This window comes from Oryx dammah, unplaced genomic scaffold (genome assembly GCF_014754425.2).
Source record: "Oryx dammah isolate SB20612 unplaced genomic scaffold, SCBI_Odam_1.1 HiC_scaffold_7, whole genome shotgun sequence".
Classification (NCBI taxonomy): Eukaryota; Metazoa; Chordata; class Mammalia; order Artiodactyla; family Bovidae; genus Oryx; species Oryx dammah.
In genome coordinates, this window is record NW_024070191.1 from 2704354 (window position 1) to 2726325 (window position 21972).

General features: G+C 40.4%; 1 protein-coding gene across 1 annotated transcript in view; it reads right to left on the minus strand.

The window, feature by feature from the left end:
* Positions 1-21972, minus strand: part of CSMD1 (CUB and Sushi multiple domains 1) — a 2078553-nt gene that overhangs the window by 395478 nt on the left and 1661103 nt on the right. The window contains exons 13-17 of the mRNA XM_040243208.1: positions 21221-21403; positions 19070-19396; positions 16794-16988; positions 13518-13656; positions 9660-9847 (exon numbers count right to left, since the gene is read on the minus strand). Of these exons, the coding sequence (XP_040099142.1) occupies positions 9660-9847; positions 13518-13656; positions 16794-16988; positions 19070-19396; positions 21221-21403 (1032 nt within the window). The remainder of the gene's footprint in view (positions 1-9659; positions 9848-13517; positions 13657-16793; positions 16989-19069; positions 19397-21220; positions 21404-21972) is intronic.

Sequence of the window (21972 nt, forward strand, 5' to 3'; positions counted from 1 at the left end):
TTCTACACACACTTTTACTTTCTACAGTAATGCAGTTTCACGTTCTAAAGACACACATTAAATTTCCACCCATAAACATTCATATTTGACACACACACAGTTTCTATACACACACACACAACACACTTTCTACTGACAAACACACATTCACTTTCTATACACAAATTAACTTTTATACACACATTTACTATCTACACATACACATTCATTTTTTTCATGCACACATTCACCTTCTATAAATGCACATACTCACTTTCTACACATGCACACACTTACTTTCAACACACATTCACTTTCTATACAAACACAACTCACTTTCTACACAAGCACACTTTCACTTTCCACACACATTCACTTTATACACAAACACAACTCACTTTCCACACACATACTTCCCACATGAATATACTTTTGGTTTCTACACAAACATACTTTCACTTTCTGCACATTTGCACTTTCTACACATACATGCACATTCTAAACCCACACATGTTCATTTTTTACACACATTCACTTCCTACACAGACACATATTCTCTTTCTATATACATTCACTTTCTTTTTAAAAAAGTAATTAATTTGTTTTAATTGGAGGCTAATTACTTTACTATATTGTAGTGGGTTTTTCCATACATTGACATGAATCAGCCATGGGTGTACATGTGTTCCCCATCCTGAACCCCCCTCCAACCTTCCTCCCCATCCCATCCCTCAGGGTCATCCCAGTGCACGAGCCCCGAGCACCCTGTCTCATGCATCAAACTTGGGCTGGTGATCTAGTTCAAATATGATAATATACATATTTCAATGTCATTCTTCCAAATCATCCCACCCTCGCCCTCTCCCACAGAGTCCAAAAGACTGTTCTATACATCTGTTTCTCTTTTGCTGTCTGGCATACAGGCTTATCATTACCATTTTTCTAAATTCAATATATATGCATTAGTATACTGTACTGGTGTTTTTCTTTCTGGCTTACTTCACTCTGTATAACAGGCTCTGGTTTCATCCACCTCATTAGAACTGATTCATATGTCTTCTTTTAAATGGCTGGGTAATACTCAATTGTGTATATGTACCACAGCTTTCTTATCCATTTGTCTGCTAATGGACATCTAGGTTGCTTCCATGTCCTGGCTGTTGTAAACAGTGCTGTGATGAATATTGGAGTACGCATGTCTCTTTCAATCACTTTCTATGCAAACACACACTCACTTTCTACAGCCACACTTTCATTTTCTACACTCACACACTCACTTTCCACACACCTTTAATTTCTACAGACACACTTTCACCTTCTACAGACTCATTCACTTTCTACACAAATATTTCACATTAATGCACTGACAGTCTCATTCCACACCGGCACAGGTATAAACTTTCTAAACACACACATAGATACTCTACACACACACACTCATTATCTACACATTCACTTTTAAGACACAACACGCAATTCACTTTCTAGATACACTTTCACTTTCTACATACATTGACTCTACACACACATTCCCCTGCTACGCACACATACACATTCATTTCTGAACATGTATACATTCAGTTTCTACACACACACTCACACATTCACTTTCTATACACACACCTTCGCTTTCTACACACACTTTCACCCTGTACACTCACATTTCCTTTCTCTACACACACTTTCACTTTCCACACAAACACACTTTCAGTTTATGCACAGTCACTTTCATTTTCTACACATTTATTCACATTTTTAAACTCACACACATTCACATAACACACAGACATTCACTTCCTACACAGAAAATATTCATTTTTCCACACATGCAGTTTTGCTTTCTACAATTCACTTTCTATACAAATTTTCACATTTAACACTCATAAGCTTTCACTTTCTACACACACACACATATTCACTTTCTGCACATATAGGCACTTTCTACACACTTTTTTTTCGGTCCTTATACACATACAGTTTCACTTGCTACACACACACATTCACATTCTACACCAACACAAATCACTTATACACACACTTTCACTTTCTATACTCACAGTTTCATTTCTACATAATACACTTTCACTTTTTATACATTTTTACTTCCAACACAAGCATGCACTTTCTAAAGTCACACATGTTTATGTTTTACACTCACACATCTTCACTCCCAACACAGACACATATGAACTTTCTACACACATATTCACTTTACACACAAACATAATTACTTTCTACCCACAAACTTTCACTCCTCCACTCACATACGTTCCCATTCTACAGGCACACTTTCACTTTCTACACATACTTTCATTTTCCACACACATATTTTACATTACACAAACATTCTCACTCTATATCCACACATAGACTTTCTATACACACACACTCACTATCTACACACATTCACTACCTACACACAACACACTTGTTCACTTTCTACATACACGTTCACTGTCTATTCTCACATACACTTTTACTTTCTACACACACTCATTAACTCTACACACACATTCACCTTCTACACGCACATACACATTCATTTCTATACACATATAATTTCAGTTTCTGTACACATACACTTTCACTTTCTACACCCATACACTCACTTTACATACACACACTTTCACTTTCTATGCACATACATATTCACATTCTACAAACACATATTCACTTTCTATTTAAACATTCACTTTCTTTTTTTAAAAACATTCACTTTCTATACACAGACTTTCACTTTCTACAAACACATATTGTACATTCTACATTCACAAACATTCTCATTCTACAGCCACACAAACACACACTTTCTACACACACACATTCAGCACCTATACACATTCACTTTCTACACTTGGTTTCACATTTGACACCCTTTCACTTTCTACACAGTTTCTCTTTTTACACACCCTTTCAGTTTCTCCACATATCTCCACATTTCAAACATACACATTCACTTTTTACACACACATTCACTTCCTACACACAGACATGTGTTCACTTTCTACACACACATTCACATTCTAGATATACATATTTTTACACAGGCATTTTCACTTTCTACACACACATTACAGTCTACACTCACATTCTCATTTTATACTCACACAGACATACAGTTTCAAAACACACACATTCACTATCTACACACAATCACTTTCTACACAGAAAACACACATTCACTTTCTACACACACACACACACACACACACACACATTCCCTTTCTATAAACTTTTGCTTTCTACACATTTTCTTTCCACACACACTTTCTACAGACACACTTTCACTTTCCACACTCCTACACTTTAACTTACTACATACACTTTCACTTTCCACACACACATAACACATTCATTTCTAAACCTAAAATCAGTTTCTACAAACATTCACTTTCTATGCACACACTCTTTCACTTTCTACAATGTACTTTCACTTTTCACACACTGATTCATTTCTACACATTCACATTCTACACACACACACACTTCCAGTTTCACATACACAGATTCACTTCCTACACACACTTCCCTTTCAACACAATTTTACCTTCCATACACATTCACTGTCCACACATTTTCACTTTCTGCAGACACTTTCCCATTTTACACACATTCAGTTCCCACACACTTCACTTTCTATCCACTCTCTTTCTACACACTTCCTCTTTCTACACACACACAAATTCACATTTACACACACACAATTACATTCTACACTCACAAACATTCTCATTCTACAAACACACAGAAATACACGTTCTACACAGATATTCACTATCTACACACATTCACTTTCTACAACACACTCACATTGTACACATACCCATTCACTTTCAACAATACACACATTTATTTCTACACACACACATATACATTCATTTCCACTCACACAGTCACTTTCTATGCACAGACACATACACTTTCTACACACACAAACTCACTTTCTAGACACACACTTCTACTTTCTACAATCACACACTTTCAGCTTCTACACCCTTGCACTTTCACTTTCTACACTCGTTCACTCTCTACACACACTTTCACCATGCACACATTTTCACTTTCTACATAATTCAGTTTCTACACATACTTTCATTTTATATACAAATTTACCTTTTACAAACACTCACTTTCTACACACACACACATTCACTTGCTGCACACACACATTCACATTCTTCACCTACACCCACAAAAACTCACTTTCAACACACATACACACTTATTCACTTTCTACACACACATTCACTTTCCACACACAGACACATTCACTTATGTATGCACACACATTCACTCTCTACATACAGATTGACTGTCCATACACTTTCACTTTCTATATACACTTTCACTTTCCACACTACCACACTCACTTTCCACACACATATTCACCTTCTACACCTTCACACATATACACATTCATTTCTACACACACATTCACTTTCTACATAGACACATTCACTTTTTACACACACACACGTTCAATTTCCACACACAATTTACTTTTCACACAAACACACACACACTCTCTTTCAACACACATGTTCACTTTCTACACTTATACACTTTCACTTTCTATACACACTTTAACTTTCTACACATACACATTTACTCCCCTCACTTTCAGTGTCTACACAAACACACTTTCGCTTTCTACACACACTTTCACTTTCTACACGTACATTCATTCTGAACTCACAACCACATTAAACAAACACAGACACATTCACTTTCTACAAGCATACGGACTTTCTACACACTTTTGCTTTCTACACTTACACTTTCACTTTCCACACATGCTTTCCCTTTCTAAAGCAGTGATTAGGTTTCACAACACATCAGTGCTTGTACAGAGCATGGTCTGAACACAGTGGATACATAATACAGGCTGATTGATTTTGTAGCTGAAGGGTAACAGAAGAATTCCCTAAGATGAAGAATCTGTCAAACTGGTACACAAAAGAGAGTGAAGACAGTAAATTACATCCAAGTGTTCATCAGTACCTAAAACTGTTCATTCTCCTAAGTTTCACACAAATCTACATCCAAAGGCCAACTTGTCTTTCTAAAAATGTGTGGGATTGGGAGGGGAAAATGCATGTTAGCTGATCAATGATGAAAAGTTAAGTTCAGTCATTCATCATGTCCGACTCTGCAACTCCATGGATTACAGCATGACAAGCTTCCCTGTCCATCACCAATGCCCAGGGCTTGCTCAAACTAATGTCCATTGAGTTGGTGATGCCATACAACAATCTCATCCTCTGTCATCCCCTTCTCCTCCTGCCTTTAATCTCTCCCAGCATCGAGGTCTTTTCCAATGAGTCAGTCCTTCACATCAGGTGGTCAAAGTATTGGAGCTTCAGCATCAGTGCTTCAGTGAATATTCAGGAATGATTTCCTTTAAGGTTGACTGGTTTGATCTCCTTACTGTCCAAAGAGACTCTCAGGAACCTTCCCCAACACCACTGTTCAAAAGCATCAGCTCTTTGGCAGTTAGCTTTCTTTATGGTCCAACTCTCACATCCATACATGACTACTGGAAAAACCATAGCTTTGACTACACAGACCTTGGTTGGTAAATTAATGTCTCTGCTTTTAAATATGCTGTCTTGGTTTGTCATAGCTTTTCTTGCAATGGGTAACCATCTTTTAATTTCATGGATGCAGTCACCATCTGCAGTGATTTTGGAGTCCAAGAAAATAAATTCTGTTACTGTTTCCATTTTTTCCCACATCTATTTGCCATGAAGTGATGGGACTGGATGCTATGAGCTTAGTTTTTTGAATGTTGAGTTTTAAGCCAGCTTTTCCACTCTCCTATTTTGCTTTCATCAAGAGGCTCTTAAGTTCTTCATCGCTTTCTGCCATAAGGGTCATGTATTCTGCATATCTGAGGTTCTTGATATTTCTCCCAGCAATCCTTATTCCAGCTTGTGCTTCATCCAGCCTGGCATTGAAACTTGATGTACTCTGCATATAAGTTAAATAAGCAAGGTGACAATATACAACTTTGATGTACCCCATTCCTAACTTGGGACCAGTCTATTGTTCCACGTCTAGTTCTAACTGTTGCTTCTTGACCTGCATACAGGTTTCTCAGGAGGCAGTTAAGGTGGTCTCGTATTCCCAACTTTTAAAAAATTTTCCACCGTTTGTTGTGATCCACACAGTCTTTGGCATAGTCTATTGTGTAGTCTATTGGCTTTGGCATAGTCAATAAAGCAGAAGTAGATGTTTTTCTGGAACTCTCTTACTTTTTTGATGATTCAGCAGATGTTGGCAATTTGACCTCTGGTTCCTCTGCCTTTTCTAAATCCAGCGTGAACATCTGGAAGTTCTCAGTTCACATACTGTTGAAACCTAGCTTGGAGAATTTTTAGCATTACTTAGCTATCCTGTGAAACAAGAGCAATTGTGTGGTAGTTTGAACATTCTTTGGCAATACCTTTCTTTGTGATTGGAATGAAAACTGACACTTTCCAGTCCTGTGGCCACTGCTGAGTTTCCAAATTTGCTGCTACATTGAGTGCATCACTTTAACAGCATCATCTTTTAGGATTTGAGATACCTCAGCTGGAATTCCAGGGCTTCCCTGATAGCTCAGTTGGTAAAGAATCTGCCTGGAACCCAGGTGACCCTGGTTCAATTCCTGGGTTGGGAAGATCCACTGGAGATGGGCTAGGCTACCCACTCCAGTATTCTTGGGCTTCCTTTGTGGCTCAGCTGATGAAGAATCCACCTGCAACGTAGGAGACCTGGGTTTAATCCCTGGGTTGGGATGATCCCCTGGAGTAGGGAAAGGCTACCACTTCCAGTATTCTGGCCTGGAGAATTCCATGGAATATATAGTCCATGGGGTCACAAAACGTTGGACAAGACTGAGCGACTTTCGCTTTCATGCTGGAATTCCATCACCTCCACTACCTTTGCAGTGATGCTTCCTAAGGCCCAGTTCACTTCACATTCCAGGAAGTCTGGCTCTAGGTTACTGATCACACAATCATGGTTATCTGGGTCATGAAGATATTTTTTGTATAGTTGTTCTGTGCATTCTTGTCACCTCTTCTTAATATCTTCTGCTTCTGTTAGGTCCATACCATTTCCGTCCTTTATTGTGCCCATCTTTGCATGAAATGTTCCCTTGGTATCTCTAATTTTCTTGAAAATATCTCTAATCTTCCCATTCTATCATTTTCCTCTATCTTTTTTGCACTGATAACTTAGGAAGGATTTCTGACCTCTCCTTGCTACTCTTTGGAATTCTGCATTAAGATTGGTAGATATTTCCTTTTCTCCTTTGCCTTTCACTTCTCTTCTTTTCTCATTGTTTGGCTTCCTAAGACAACCATTTTGCCTTTTTGCATTTCTTCTTCTTAAGAATGATTTTGATCACTGTCTCTTGTACAATGTTATGAGCATCCATCCGTAGTTCTTCAGGCACTCTAACTATCAGATCTAATCCCTTGAATCTATTCATCACTTCCACTGTATAATCTTAAGGGATTTGATGTGGGTCACACCTGAATGGACTAGTTTTCCCTACTTTCTTCAATTTAAACCTGAATTTTGCATTAAGATGTTCATGATCTGAGCCACAGTCAGCTCCTGGTCTTGTTTTTGCAAAGCTTCTCCATCTTTGGCTGCAAAGAATATAATCAATCTGATTTCAATATTGACCATATGGTGATGTTCATGTGTAGAGTCTTCTTTTGTGTTCTTGGAAGAGGGAGTTTGCTATCATCAGTGCCTTCTCTTGGCAAAACTGTTAGCCTTTGTTCTGCCTAATTTTGGCCTGAAGAGTTTCTATTGAAAGATCAGCTGTTATCCTTATGGGAATCCCCTTGTGTGTTATTTGTTGTTTTTCCCTTGCTGCTCTTAATATTTGTTCTTTGTGTTTGATCTTTGTTAATTTGATAAAAATGTGTCTTGAGGTGTTTCACCTTGGGTTTATCCTGTTTGGGACTTTCTTGGTTTCTTGGACTTAGGTTATTATTTCTTTCCCCATTTTAGGGAAGTTTTCAACTATTATCTCCTCAAGTATTAAAAAAATATAACTTTGATATAAATTCTATATATATGTAGCTTATATAATAATTTGAATTAAATAAAAAATTATTCTTTAAATCAATAACAATTAATTTCTTATTATCAGAGTATGAATAAAATATAATTTCATGTTTAGTCAAAAAGTACATATAACCTTATATGTGTATTTGCATATAAATGTTTGCATATAATTATATAGATAAGCCTGTCAAACAGAGAAATGTACACAAGTTATTAATTTTAGTTGTTAGGGTTTGGGCAAGATTAACATGAGTAGCAGTGAGTGATGTCAGGAAAGGAAGGCCAGAAAAGAAAAAAGATTAAAAATTCAGCAAGTGAGATATGGGCCTTTCATACATTTATAAAATTACATGTGTTTTTACACATTAAAGCTTCATTTAGCAATTTTTAGATATGCTCCATATATGTAGCACTTATATCAAATTTACATTTTTTTAAACTTGAAGTACATTTTAAGAAGGAGAACCTTTTGCATTCCATTACTTTTTAATGTCATTTAAGTCATCACTTTTCTTTGGAGTGAAGATTGGGCAAGATTAACATGAGTAGCAGTGCAAGATGCCAGGAAAGGAAGGCAAAGAAAGAAAGAAAGATTAAAAATTCAGCAAGTGAGATATGGCTCTTTCATATATTTATAAAATTACCTGTGCTTTTACACATTAAAAGTTCATTTAGTGTATTTTAGGAAAGACTCTAAAACATTGTTAAAAAAAAAGAAAGAAAGAAAGCATGTATTCCTGCATTGGATTCCGTACTGACCTGCTCCCATTCATCTTTTTCATCCTATTCTGGATGTGAAGATTTTTCAGAGAAGGGAAGTGCTAAATAGCAGCAGAAAAACATCCCAAGCTCAGTCCCACTCCACTTCACTTAAGAAGGACAGGCACAGATATTACAACCAAATAATATAGTCCCGTGATCTCCTGATGTGAGATGCTAAAGCGAAGAGCCAAACTTGGACGGATGGATGAAAACCACAACAGGAAGGAAACTGGGGTTACTTTACAGAACACACTGCATTATGGTAGTTTAACAATTGTGTTTAAATATTTATAGTCATTGTTCTTAAATGTTTTTGACAGTAGTTGATATTACTGATAGTAGCTGTTTGCCATTTAGTGACAGTTCAGCTGGGCTTTCTCTCTTAGTTCCTTCTTAATCCTTCTCTTAGTTCCATGCCCTCTACCTGGTGAAATGGGCATATACATAATCATAAATAAGTACCAGGACTGCCCTAACCATTTTTCTAGCAAAAAATATTGCTTAGGATGCATCATTTTAGTTATATTTTGTGTAGCTCATTTGGCCAGTAGGTATATTTTATAATAGTATAAATTTATTATTATATTACATTGTGAAGGAAATGAACATATTTCATTGTTTTAGTGATTTTATTATCTTATTTTATAATAAATCACTGTGTCTTCTTTTTGAGTTGTGAATTAAAAATCACCAAGGCGCTCTGTCCTTCACAGAGAAAGTCCTGAGGATTGTGCAGGGCAGTGTGGAAAGAAACGGGAACCAGCGAGCCCCCTGCCACATGACTCAGCGAGACCACATGCGCCGAGTTCCACCTGGCAGTAGGGCAGGGCCCTGGCACGGGGACCACTTACTCTCATAGCGAATGAGGAATCCCACGCTGGACCGGCTGTTGTCTGTGCTGAACAGGAGGTACATGAAGTTGCCCGTGCTGATGAGGAATTGCGGCGCCTGCGTGCCGTGGTACTCCCCGATCAGTGGGGACGAGCTGCCCGGCCCGTCTCTGACCTCCAGTGTGTCGTAGTTGACTTCAGTTTGGAATCTGCGGGCAAGTGTGTCCAGTGAGAAGACAAAGGCAGGGCAGTGCTAACTTGCAGGCATCCTGTGTCTTTACTCACTGAGTGAAAACCCAGGTACAGCAGAAGTAAATAGATCCAGATACACATGTACTCTCAGACTCTGGCACAGGTGGTATCTAAGGTTATTACTAACTTCTGTTCACCCCTACCGCCCTCCCCATGACTGAATACTCTGTCCAGTAATATCACAAATGGGGTGGGGGGGAGTCATTCAGCTTTAAAATATAAATACTGTGAGCCAGTAGATAGACAGACAGAGAATCAACAATCAGTGAAAGTCAATCAAGATGCATTTTCAGACCATTTTTTCACGATCCCCAGTATAACGTGATTACAGATTTCTTAAGATGAGCATATTGCAGCGACAAGATCTCCTAAAGGAAAGAGGTAAATCAAACAACATGACGCTACTTTAAATACTTTTCCTGAAATAAAGAATCCTGTGCCTTTTAAAGCCGCACTAACTCTCTTTTTTCTTTTTTTAATGTTTTTAATTATGAAAGTATGATAACATACTTGGAGACTTGGAAAATACAGAGCAACATTACATATATAATAGTTCTACCATATATTATAATTGTTTTATTAAGTTGATAAATTAAGATTTCTAGTTGGAGTTTCAATATTAGGCTCTCAAAAATAATAGAATGAATAGACAGAAAAGTAGAAGAATATAGTAGACCCGGGAAGCACTAAAGCTGCACGGACTCCAGTATGACAGTGGAAGGACACTGGGCTTCAGAAAGCAAATGCTACTTCAATGATTTGAGAAAGGTAGAACAGCTTCCAAGAAATGCCTAACTTTCCTTCCTGTAAGGACTTATGCCTCCAGAGAACCTGGTCTGGTGTTATGCTCATACACAGTTGCAGCCACTTGGGTGCTCTCTCATACAGCAGAGGTACCATTCCAGACACTGAGATATTTGTGTAAATAAATGGGCCCGTCTGAGCTAACCGGCTTTCAAAGGGTCTGGCATGGTCCCCAGGGAGCAGCTCACTGCCGGAGCCTCTGATGCATTCAGTGATCAGGGAATTTGGGGGAAGCCTGTGCCATGGTCCCCAGGGTGGGTATTGCATGGTGCTGGCAGGGAAGAGAAAGAAGGGACACAGCAGCCGTCTTAGGCCCCTAGCACAGAGCAATGGAAAAAGATGAAATCAAAGGACCCTGCCCTGTTGATCATTAAATCACACACTTTTCTTTGTGTGTGTTTGTGTGTGTATATAGTTACTCAATCCTGTCTGACTCTTTGTGACCCTATGGACTGTAGCCTACCACACACCTCTGTCCATGGGATTCTCCAGGCAAGAATACTGGACTGGGTCCCTCACCCTCCTCCAGGGGATCTTCCCAACTCAGGGATGGAGCCCATGTCTCGGGTGTCTCCTGCACTGGCAGGAAGGTTCTTTACCACCAGCGCCATCTGGGAAGCCCTTTCTTTGTGTGAATGCATAATAATAATATATTCTTGCAACTAACTTAGAATGGTCCCTGACCCTTCATCTTCCACGAAGAGGAATTCAACCAACTGGTGTAGGGTGTGGCTAGGTCAGAATATGGTCAGAGGCCAGGCATTTGGGGGTGCGGAGAGAGGGCAGCTTTGCATTTTACTATTAAAAATGTTCTCTAAAGCGTCTATGCCTTCACAGTTTATCCGAGTTCACATTCAAGAAGCCTAGATGAGCATGGGAGAAATCTTATGTGCAGTATCTGCCCTGAAGTTTTCACAACTTTCATCTTGAGAGACAGCCGGAACAGATAGAGGGCACACCTTAGCAGCTGGAGGATCTCCGGGGCAACTTCAGAAAGAGAAATGTAAATAATTTCCATCACCTGGCCACCCAGCACACACTGCATAACAATACCCCCAGTGTGGAATTTAAAACTGTTTGTGTAAACACACCCTTTATTAGGATGCCAGCCCACAGCTCAAGTTATAAACTGAAGCATATGCAGCACTATGCGAGTAATCTTTTTTTTTTATTTTATTATTATTTTTTAAATTTATTTATTTATTTATTTTTAATTTTTACTTTACAATTCTGTATTGGTTTTGGCATAGATTGACATGAATCCACCACAGGTGTACTTAGAAGACTGTGTGCAATGTACAGGGTAAAAAAAAAATCACAAGTGTCTAAAAATATCTGAAATGCTGGAATTTAGCAAATACCACCATCCAATAATATAAAAAAGACAAGATTGAGAAAAATTATGAGTATTTTTTTTTCAGCAACTGAAAATGGAACACTAATAAATTGTGCCAAACCAGAATGTGAAATCACCATTTTTACCAAATGAGTTAAATGTGATGTGCTGCTGGGAATCAGGGTGTGTGTATACCTTTTTTCCCTCTCAATACTAGAAAGTATAAAAAATTATAATAAGAAACTAAATTAAATTTATTTAATATTTATAAAGTTCTTTTTTTCCATTGACTAAGATTATATGCCAGAACCCATTCTCCAATATAATGAATACATAGACCATTTTTTTTCTTCTCTTCTGAGAGATTATCCTACTGAAGTCGTAATTATCCCATCAGATATAATAATGCCAATAATAACTTCAAATATAAACAGTTGCTGCTGCTGCTGCTAAGTCGCATCAGTCGTGTCCGACTCTGTGCGACCCCATAGTGGGCAGCCCACCAGGCTCCCCCGTCCCTGGGATTCTCCAGGCAAGAACACTGGAGTGGGTTGCCATTTCCTTCTCCAATGCATGAAAGTGAAAAGTGAAAGTGAAGTCGCTCAGTCGTGTCCGACTCTTAGCGACCCCATTTACTAAGTGATAATACAATTCCTGCTAAAAACCTTTCCTTTATGGATGCTATCATTGAGTATTAGGAAATCAGTGTAGAAAATAATGTCATAAGGTATATCTGTCTTGAGACATTGTAATATTCTGAATACCAGAACCCTAAACTCAGTCTGCTTAAGAAGCTCATTGCTGGAGAGAGCTCAGTTTGCTCAGATATTAACCTTGAAACACTAAACAAAGATACTTCCTTGGATTTTAAAGCATTCGGGTCCATTCTATAGCACTTTTGGTTCTTAATTTTCAAATCAATGGTTGAGACAATCTGGACAATATTTTATCATGGAGAATTCAAATAGCATGCTTCTTTTTTAGATTATCAAATGCATTATCCAACAGCCAAGCTGAGCAGCACTCCAGTGATGGAACCACTCGTGGCTAATTAAAAGGTAAGAAATCTGTTGCTCACAGTCTGCTATTAACTGTGCAACCCAGACCGCCTTTCAGTTTCCCAGAGCCACTCCGAAAGCCACAGAGCTCTTCTTTTGTGCTCTGCAAACCCCTAAGGGTCGAAGGGCTTCATTTGCAATAAAATACCAAGCAGAATTTATTCCACCATCAGGTCCAAAGTACAGAGCTGGACTCTAAGGCCAGTGACTGTGAACACTCAAGCACATCTGCAGAGGTGCCTTAACTGTGGGCTTAGAGGACAAAACAGAAGAACAGAACTTACTGAGCAACCTGTTCTAAATGAACTCCTTTAGGGGAACCAAAGGGAAAACCTCATCTTTCTAAAGACTTAAGATCCATTTAAATAAAAACATTGGGTATTCATGGGTCATCAGGTCCAAATTAAGGAAACCAAAGTTTTTTCTTACCTATCAAAAGTGATTTTGATAGAGTGTCCTGGTTTTGCTTCAATTATCCATTCACAATTTAAGGAATCTTTGTAATACCCTGGCCATCCTGGGGGCAAAATCACTCCACTTGAGGCTGTCAGATGTCCTCCACATGGGGCTGAAAAATGATGCAGGGGTTAGAAAGTCAAATTATGTACATGTACCATAGCAGCACCTCAGAACAGCAGGGATTCATGCCTGAGTTCATAGACTTGATGGTTTCTAGTATTCAAGCAACGGTTGAAAGTTTGTTGGTAGCTCAGTTATGTCCAGCTGTTTGTGACCCCGTGGACTGTAGCCTGCCAGGTTCCTCTGTTAATGGGATTCTCCAGGCAAGAATACTGGGGTGGGCTGCCATTCCCTACTTCAGGGGATCTTCCCAACCCAGGGATCAAGCTCAAGTCTCCTGCATTAACAGTGGATTCTTTACCATCTGAGCCACCAGTTATTTCCAAGTAAACTGAGAATATTGATATCAGAGCACGTATATTTCACACCTGGGCATTTATCATCAACCTTCAGTAAAGTTCTTTTCACCTAACAATGGTAGTAATGGTACAGTCTCAGAGAGTGGTCAGTGCCAAACACCTCCCAGGAATTATCACGTTCAATCATCACAATAGAGTCTCGAGGCAGGGATACCACCGATACTCATATCTTATGTGTATTCATGTCAACAAATGTCTGCTGACAGACTTAATTACCTCGCATCTACAATTAAAATATTCTGCAGTGTGTGCGTATTTTAAAATATGTGTATGTGTTGATTCACTTCAAGGTATCTTCATTTTATTAAAGTAATTTGCCATATATAATTTACTAAATTCTTTTTCTTTCAAATCTCTTTTATAGTACTTTGTTTATTCACATTTTGCACTTTTCATTGGATCACTTTGGGTAATTTATATTTTGCCAGGAAATCTCCAATTTTCTTTGAAGTTTGAAAGTTGTTGCCATAGAGATGTATTCTTCTACAGTCATTTTTCCCTCAAGGTAACTTGTGTTTTTTAATGACACTGAATTGCACAGAAGAATAAAAGGTGGTTAGGTCTCAAACAAAGACAGAAAAATCTTTCTCTCAGCAATTGAGTTTCTCAGTACAAGTAAACTTTAACAATCTCTTTCACCATTAACTAGTCTGTGTTTTAGATTCCCAACTGGCACTAATGGTAAAGAATCTTCCTGCCAATGGGTTCGATCCCTGGGTTGGGAAGATCCTCTGGAGCAGGAAATGGCAACCCATTCTAGTATCCTTGCCTGGGAAATCCCAAGGACAGAGGAGCCTGGTGGGCTACAGTCCATGGGGTCTCAGAGAGTCGGACATGACTAAGTAACTAAGCACACACACAGTCGTCTGTGTTTAGGGGCTTTGCTATTGTTGTTAACAACCCATACCTGGGGTTTGCCTTGAACTTCATCAGAAGGTCCCTTCCAAACAAGGAGAGAATTGCCCACTCACATTTAAAGTGATACTGTCTCCTTTTGTCTGACTCTATGGGATTGCTCACCTGCTGCTGACTGATGCCCCTTTATTCCCCCCACTTCAAAGGAACGTGCGGGCCCTGAAGCTTAGACCCATCTCCACACCACCTACTGCAGGTGAGCACACCCACAGCGAGAATGCGGCAGAGGGAACAGATTAGAGAGTATTGCTTGTCTTGAGATTCTTTCTCATAAAATTAGTCACACCTCAAAGTTAGTAGTGATACACTTCCTCAAGCAGTAAGTACAAACACATTCAGTCCTGCCCCAGTATTTATACCATTTATTTTAGAATCCTGATTCTAAGCTTACTGATTTATAAAGGATAATGACCTATTCAGTTATTAACACTAATAAAATTTAAACTATTAAAAAAAAAAACCCATACTATAAAAAAAGCAGTAAAAATAAACAAAAAGGAAACTCCTACTGTGGATTTCTTGCTCTTCAGCTGATCAAGTGTTCATCCTGGGGTGGTGCTGATAGTCCACCAAATTGTCTTAACAATTTGTGAAACTGCAGAAATGAGAACATCTTTCCATAAATTTAGGAGGGTCAGCCAATGATGACTGAAGATAATGCAGGTCCTTGAAACAATGAGAAATGACTCTGGAGGCAGGGCTGGGGACAGGGCAAGGTGGTGAAGTGTAACCCTGCTCCCAACACTGGTGAATAAGCATGGGGTAGGGTGGGGGTGGATGGGTGGAGTGGGGGGATTTTAGGGCAGTTACAATACCCTGTAGGTCACCATGGTGGTGGATACACCGTGATATACATTGGCCCAAGCCCAGCAAATGGACAATCATGAGAGTGAGCCTGCGGACTCTGGGTGATGATGACTTATCCCTGTAGGTTCATCAGTTATAACAAGTGCACTGCCTGATGGAGGACCCTTCTGATGGGGGAGGCTGTGCATAAAGGAGGGCAGGGGGTGCACAGGACATCTCGGTACCTTCCCTTCAATTTTGCTGTGAATCTAAAGCTGCTCTAAAACTTGTACTCTTTAAAAAGATATGCATTTCCTTGGTATTTATGAGCGATACTTGTTTTAAGTTTTCTTAGCTCATTATGCATGGGCAATTCTGATAAGAGGGGTTTGAGTATATGTCATAAGTAAATATTCCCCTACCTGAATATACATTAAAAGTAATACCCTTCTTAATTCGTTCCCCTTTGGTTTTCCTACACAGGTAACTAGAGTGAAATGTCAAGAAGAAAATTAGTTAGGTTGTGTATATGTCGGTTACACCAAGGGCAACAAAACAGTTAACTAAAAGTGATGCTGTTTACAGAGGATGAATTACACTCCCCCTAGATGATACTTTGGATTCCTAATCCCAGCGTCTTAAAATGGGACCATATTTGGAAAAAAGTTACTGCAGACATGGTTAGTCAAGACGAGGGCATTAGAGCAGGCCCTAGTCCAATAAGATGGGTGTCCTTAGAAGGAGGGGACTGGGACAGAGATGCATTCTTACAGGGAGAATGTGTGGATGCTGTTCTACAAGCCAAGACAAGCGAAGCCCCAGAAGCCAGGAGAGGGGCCTGGAGCATCTGCTCCCCTCAGAGCCTGCCCTGCTGACACCTGGACCTTGGACTTCCAGTCTCCAGGACCGTGAGACGCTAACTCCTACTGTCACAGTCACCACTTGGTGGTACTCGGCCGGCTATGGCAGCCTTAGGGAACCAGGGTTGTTGTCTGTCTGCTCGTTTGTTTTCTGTCAGAGGCTCCCTTTCAGAGGAAGGTAAGAGGCAGACGGGAGGGGCCCACACCTTCGCAGCGGGGGACGGTGGAGCTCCAGACCACGTTCCCATCCTGCAGGATGCAGGTGATGGACTCCGAGCCTTGGGTTTTGACAAAGCCATCATCACAGTGGAAAGAGACCGAGCTCCCCAGCAGGAACCTGTCACCAAAACGCCGCCCATTTATGGGGATGCCAGGATCGTGGCACTCGTTTTGACCAAATGCTGAAAAGAAAAAAAAAAAAATTGGAGTGAAAAAAAAAAACACTTGAATATTAATCATGAGTATTAAAAAAGAAAGCAGAACCACTTATAAAGCAGGTTTAGCTATTTTTCAGAGACAGATAAATACATTCAATAAACAGAATATTGATACCTAGAGAGACAGAAGGAGAGAGATGGGTAGATAGACCTCATTATCATCCACACAGCATCCCAAAATTGGAAGGCACTTTTTCACTAAGAAAAATGGAGATGAGATACGTAGGTGACAGAAAAGGATTTTGGTTCTGGCACATCTAGGTTAGCATTCCAGCTCTTGTGCTTACCACCTGTCCCTGGGAAGATTACTCTGGTCATCTGAGCCTTTCTGTGGTTCATTTGCTAAGCTGTGCCTGGACTGCAGCCCTCCAGGCTCCTCTGTCTTCTGCTCTCTCCCAGAGTTTGCTCAAATTCATGTCCATTGAGTTGGTGATGCCATCTAACCATCTCATTCTCTGCCACCTCCTTATCCCCTTGCCTTCTCCTTATGTAGTGCGCCTATCTCCTCTATCCATGGAGTTTTCTAGGCAAAGAATTCTGGAGTGGGTTGCTGCTTCCTTCTCCAGGGGACCTTCTCCAGGGGACCTTCTCAATCCAGAGACTGAACTTGAGTCTCCTGTGTCTCCTGCATTGCAGGCAGATTCTTTACTGCTGAGTCATCTGGGAAGCCTCTATCAGAGCCTGCTGCAGCTGCTGAGAAGTCACTTCAGTCATGTTTGACTCCGTGCAACCCCATAGACGGCAGCCCACCAGGCTCCCCCATCCCTGGGATTCTCCAGGCAAGAATACTGGAGTGGGTTGCCATTTCCTTCTCCAATGCATGAAAGTGAAAGTGAAGTCACTCAGTCGTGTCTGACTCTTCATGACCCCATGGACTGCAGCCTACCAGGCTCCTCTGGCCATGGGATTTTCCAGGCAAAAGTACTGGAGTGGGTTGCCATTGCCTTCTCCACTATCAGAGCCTAGTTGTCTTTATTTACAGAATGAGGAAGATGAAGCTTATAGTCCAGAGTTGCTGAAATGTTAAATGAAACAATTTCTGTCAAATCCTAAGCAGATCACCTAAGAGAAGGAGGCAGTCAGTACATTTTAGCTTATAACTCCTGTTTAACATTATTATCTTACTTTATTCCCTCAGAAGTACAATTTAAGCAGATGGTCTTAAATATAATACTACTACTAAGTCACTTCAGTCGTGTTCAACTCTGTGCAACCCCATAGATGGCAGCCCACCAGGCTCCCCCATCCACGGGATTCTCCAGGCAAGAACACTAGAGTGGGTTGCCATTTCCTTCTCCAATGCATGAAAGTAAAAAGTGAAAATGAAGTCGCTGAGTCATGTCCGACTCTTAGCAACCCCATGGACTGCAGCCCACCAGGCTCCTCCTTCCATGGGATTTACCAGGCAAGAGTACTGGAGTGGGGTGCCATTGCCTTCTCCGGGTCTTAAATATAAGCTATGATCAAATGAGGAGTCTGAAGCAAAGAAAAGTTAGCTGTCTTATCAAAATTCACTGAGTACACATGAGTTGCTGTTTAGTGCTCAGTTGTGACCCACTGGACTGTAGCCCGCCAGGCTACTCCGTCCACGGGATTTTCCAGGCACGAATATTGGAGTGGGTAGCCATTCTCTTCTCCAGGGGATCTTCCCAACCCAGGAATTAAAATTGGGTCACCCACATTGCAGGCAGATTTTTTACTACTAGGTCACCTGGGAAGGCCAAGTCCATACATTTAGCAGGTATTATAATCCATGACTCCCAACTCCAAATACCTCAATGCTTTTCACTACTCTATTCTATTGCCTGGAGGACACAGGTTGGATGGATGGACGAATGGATGGGTAGAAGGGAAACCAGAGAGAGAGAGAAGTATGTGAGCCACCAGTCCTCACTACAGGGGTGAGTGACCAAGACACCACAACAGAGTCGGGTATTTTTTTAGGTTCTTAGGATAATGTTATATAATTTGTGAACTGTGACCATAAATCCCCAGAGTAGAGCCAGCGGAGACCGTGGACGTGGGGTGGGTGTGGATGCACGTACTGGTGTAGGTGATGTTGAAGCCTCGGCCGGTGGTGGAGTGATCCGACTGGAACTCCAGACGGACGATGTGCCCGCTGCTGGCCAGCTGGGACGGCACCTCGTGGCCTGAGAATGTGCCCAGCACAGTTATGTCTGAAATCCCATCATCTTTGACTGCAAGGAAGTCAAACTGAGGCTCCACGTCAAAGTCATTAAAGATGAGGTGAATTCTGCTGCCCGGCTCAGAGATGATCAGCCAGACGCAGTTCATGTTGTTACCGTACTCTTCTGGGTAATTCGGTGAGAGGATAATTCCTGATGATGCCGTAAAGTTGAAGAAACAGGAAACTGTGAAGACACACAGATAATAATAGTTTCAAACAGTTTTGTCCACATCCGAAGATCTGGCTATGTGCTAAGGACCTGGGAAGGAAGTCTATACCAGGAGTTAACTAGGATGGTTCAACTTTTTCTTTTTCTTTTTTTTTAAATTTTGAGAGTATCTACTGAATTTGTTACAATCCAGCTTCTGTTTTTATGTTTTTTGGGAATCTCAGTTCTCTGAGCAGGGATTGTCCCGGGTTGTGAACAGATTAAGTTCAACACACAGAACAGCCACAGCCTATATATAATCAAGGGTAAGCTTGATTCAGAAATAACTATCAAGTTGACTGAAACTTGTGGCATATATTAAGAATTCTTGTTATAACTTTCTTCCTTCAGAAGAGCAAATATTAATATGAAAAATTATGCTGGTTTCATGAGGAAAATTTCCAGAAAACAAGGTTGATTCTAATCAGTTTCCTATTTTTCATTTTAAATTTTGCATGTGCCTTAAGGCACATTTTTTGAAATTAAATTTTAAGTCATTTACAGGGTAACAATGATTAAAGAACAACTTGGAAAATCGGACCAAATCTTGGTGGCTAATGTAAAAGTCTCTTGGAATATTTACTTAATGCGTACTGAGAAATCAGTAAGATATATGTTTTATATATGTCTATATACATATTCTTTGGGAGGGAGCATCTATTGGACTTATTTCTAGGGTGTGGATTTGCTTATTATTTTACATTATTTCCTATACGTTTCAAGGTTATTGCTATACTTAGTTATACAAAAAATCTGTTTTTCAATCTGCTATGTAGACCTTCTTTTCTACTTGTTAAATCACTTACAAGGGACCTAGAGACCATAATACAGAGTGACATAAGTCAGAAAGAGAAAAACAAATACTGTATACTGACTCGTATGTGTGGAATCTGAAAGAACTTGGTACAGACAATCTTATTTACAAAGCAGAAACAGGGATGCAGACATAGAGAAGAAACATATGGACACCCAAGCGGGAAGAGGGAGTTGGATGAATTGGGAGATCGGGGTTGACATATGTACCCTACTGACACTATATATAAAATAAACAACTAATGAGAACCTTAAAAAATAAACTAAAAACAAGACCAAAAAAAAAACAGGAGGAAGCAGGCAGTTCTTCCACTGAAATGCAAAGTGACATCACTTCAAGCTCCCAATTGCGTTTTAAGTGCCACAGGATATTGTGTGTCCTGGGCTCAGTCACGTTCCGCTCGGCAGCCCTGTGGACTGCAGCCCACCAGGCTCCTCTGTTCATGAGGTTCTCCAGGTAAGAATACGGGCGTGGGTTGCCGTTTCCTTCTCCGGGGGATCTTCCCGACCCAGAGATGAAACCTGCATCTGTTGCATCTCCTCCACTGGCAGGGGGATCCTTCACCACTCAGCCACTTGGGAAGTCCCATGCACTACTGATACTATGTATACAGTAGATAACTAATGAGAACCTACTGTACAGCTCAGGGAACTCGACTCAGAGAAGCTGTCACAAGACATTATTAGGTTGCAAAGACCCCAGGCCCTGTCGACAGATGGCTCACAGAGCTGGCATCAGCCCCTCTGGACGCAAGTGATGCTCTGTGGACCTTGCTCATGGAAAGCTCTCATCGACAGCGTATCCGTCTGGTAGTAGGAACATCACTGACTGGTTTTACATCAGTGGAGAAAGAAGAGCTGCATTCGAGGAGGCCTGAGTGCTTCTGGTCAATGTCACATCTTCCCCCGCACCCCATCAGGGCATGCCCTGATCCTCTCCCACCCCCCGGGTCAGCTTGGAACAGACTCTGCCAGGAGAGTACTCACATACACAGCTGGGCTTGTTGCCAGACCACTGGTTGTTCTGCTGACACGTGATGACTCGCTCCCCCACCAGCTCGAAGGCCGCCTGGCATTCGAATGTGAGTGTGTCTCCGTGGAGGAAGCTGCTGCCAGTCCGCTTCCCGTAGGCTGGGACGCCTGGGTCCCCGCAACCCCCCTTCTCAATTTCTGAAAGGAGGACAGATGAGCGGACCATTGAGAAAACATGGTAAACGTTTTCAACAGCTTAGAAAGTGAACAGCAGTTGACTTTTGCATTGTTTCCATAAACAGTTTCAATTCATCTAATATTTATTTAACAGAAGCCAGAAAAAATATATACTTCAAATTTTGGAGAAAAGTGTTTAACTTTTCTTTCAAAGGAAACACAGATCTACACAGATGTGTTGACCGTGCAAATGTTAAAATTAATATATGTTTCTTCCTGGTCTACACCTTTCCTTCATGCTGTCCATAACTGCTGCCATTAAAAATGTAAGCATCGATTTTGTTTTAACTGATGTGTTTTTTAATGTAAACCACACAAGTAAGATGGTTCATTCCCTACTGAATATTTAAATCAATATATCCTTTTGAATATTCTTTGCCTTAAATTGGTGTTAAAACTCATTTAGGAAACAAAATGAATATATTCATGGTCTTCTGATGAAAAGAAAACATGTGGAATCAAGGCTCTTTTCGTCAGCACATGATTGTAATGACATGTGTATACAAATGCACCAAATTATACACACATTT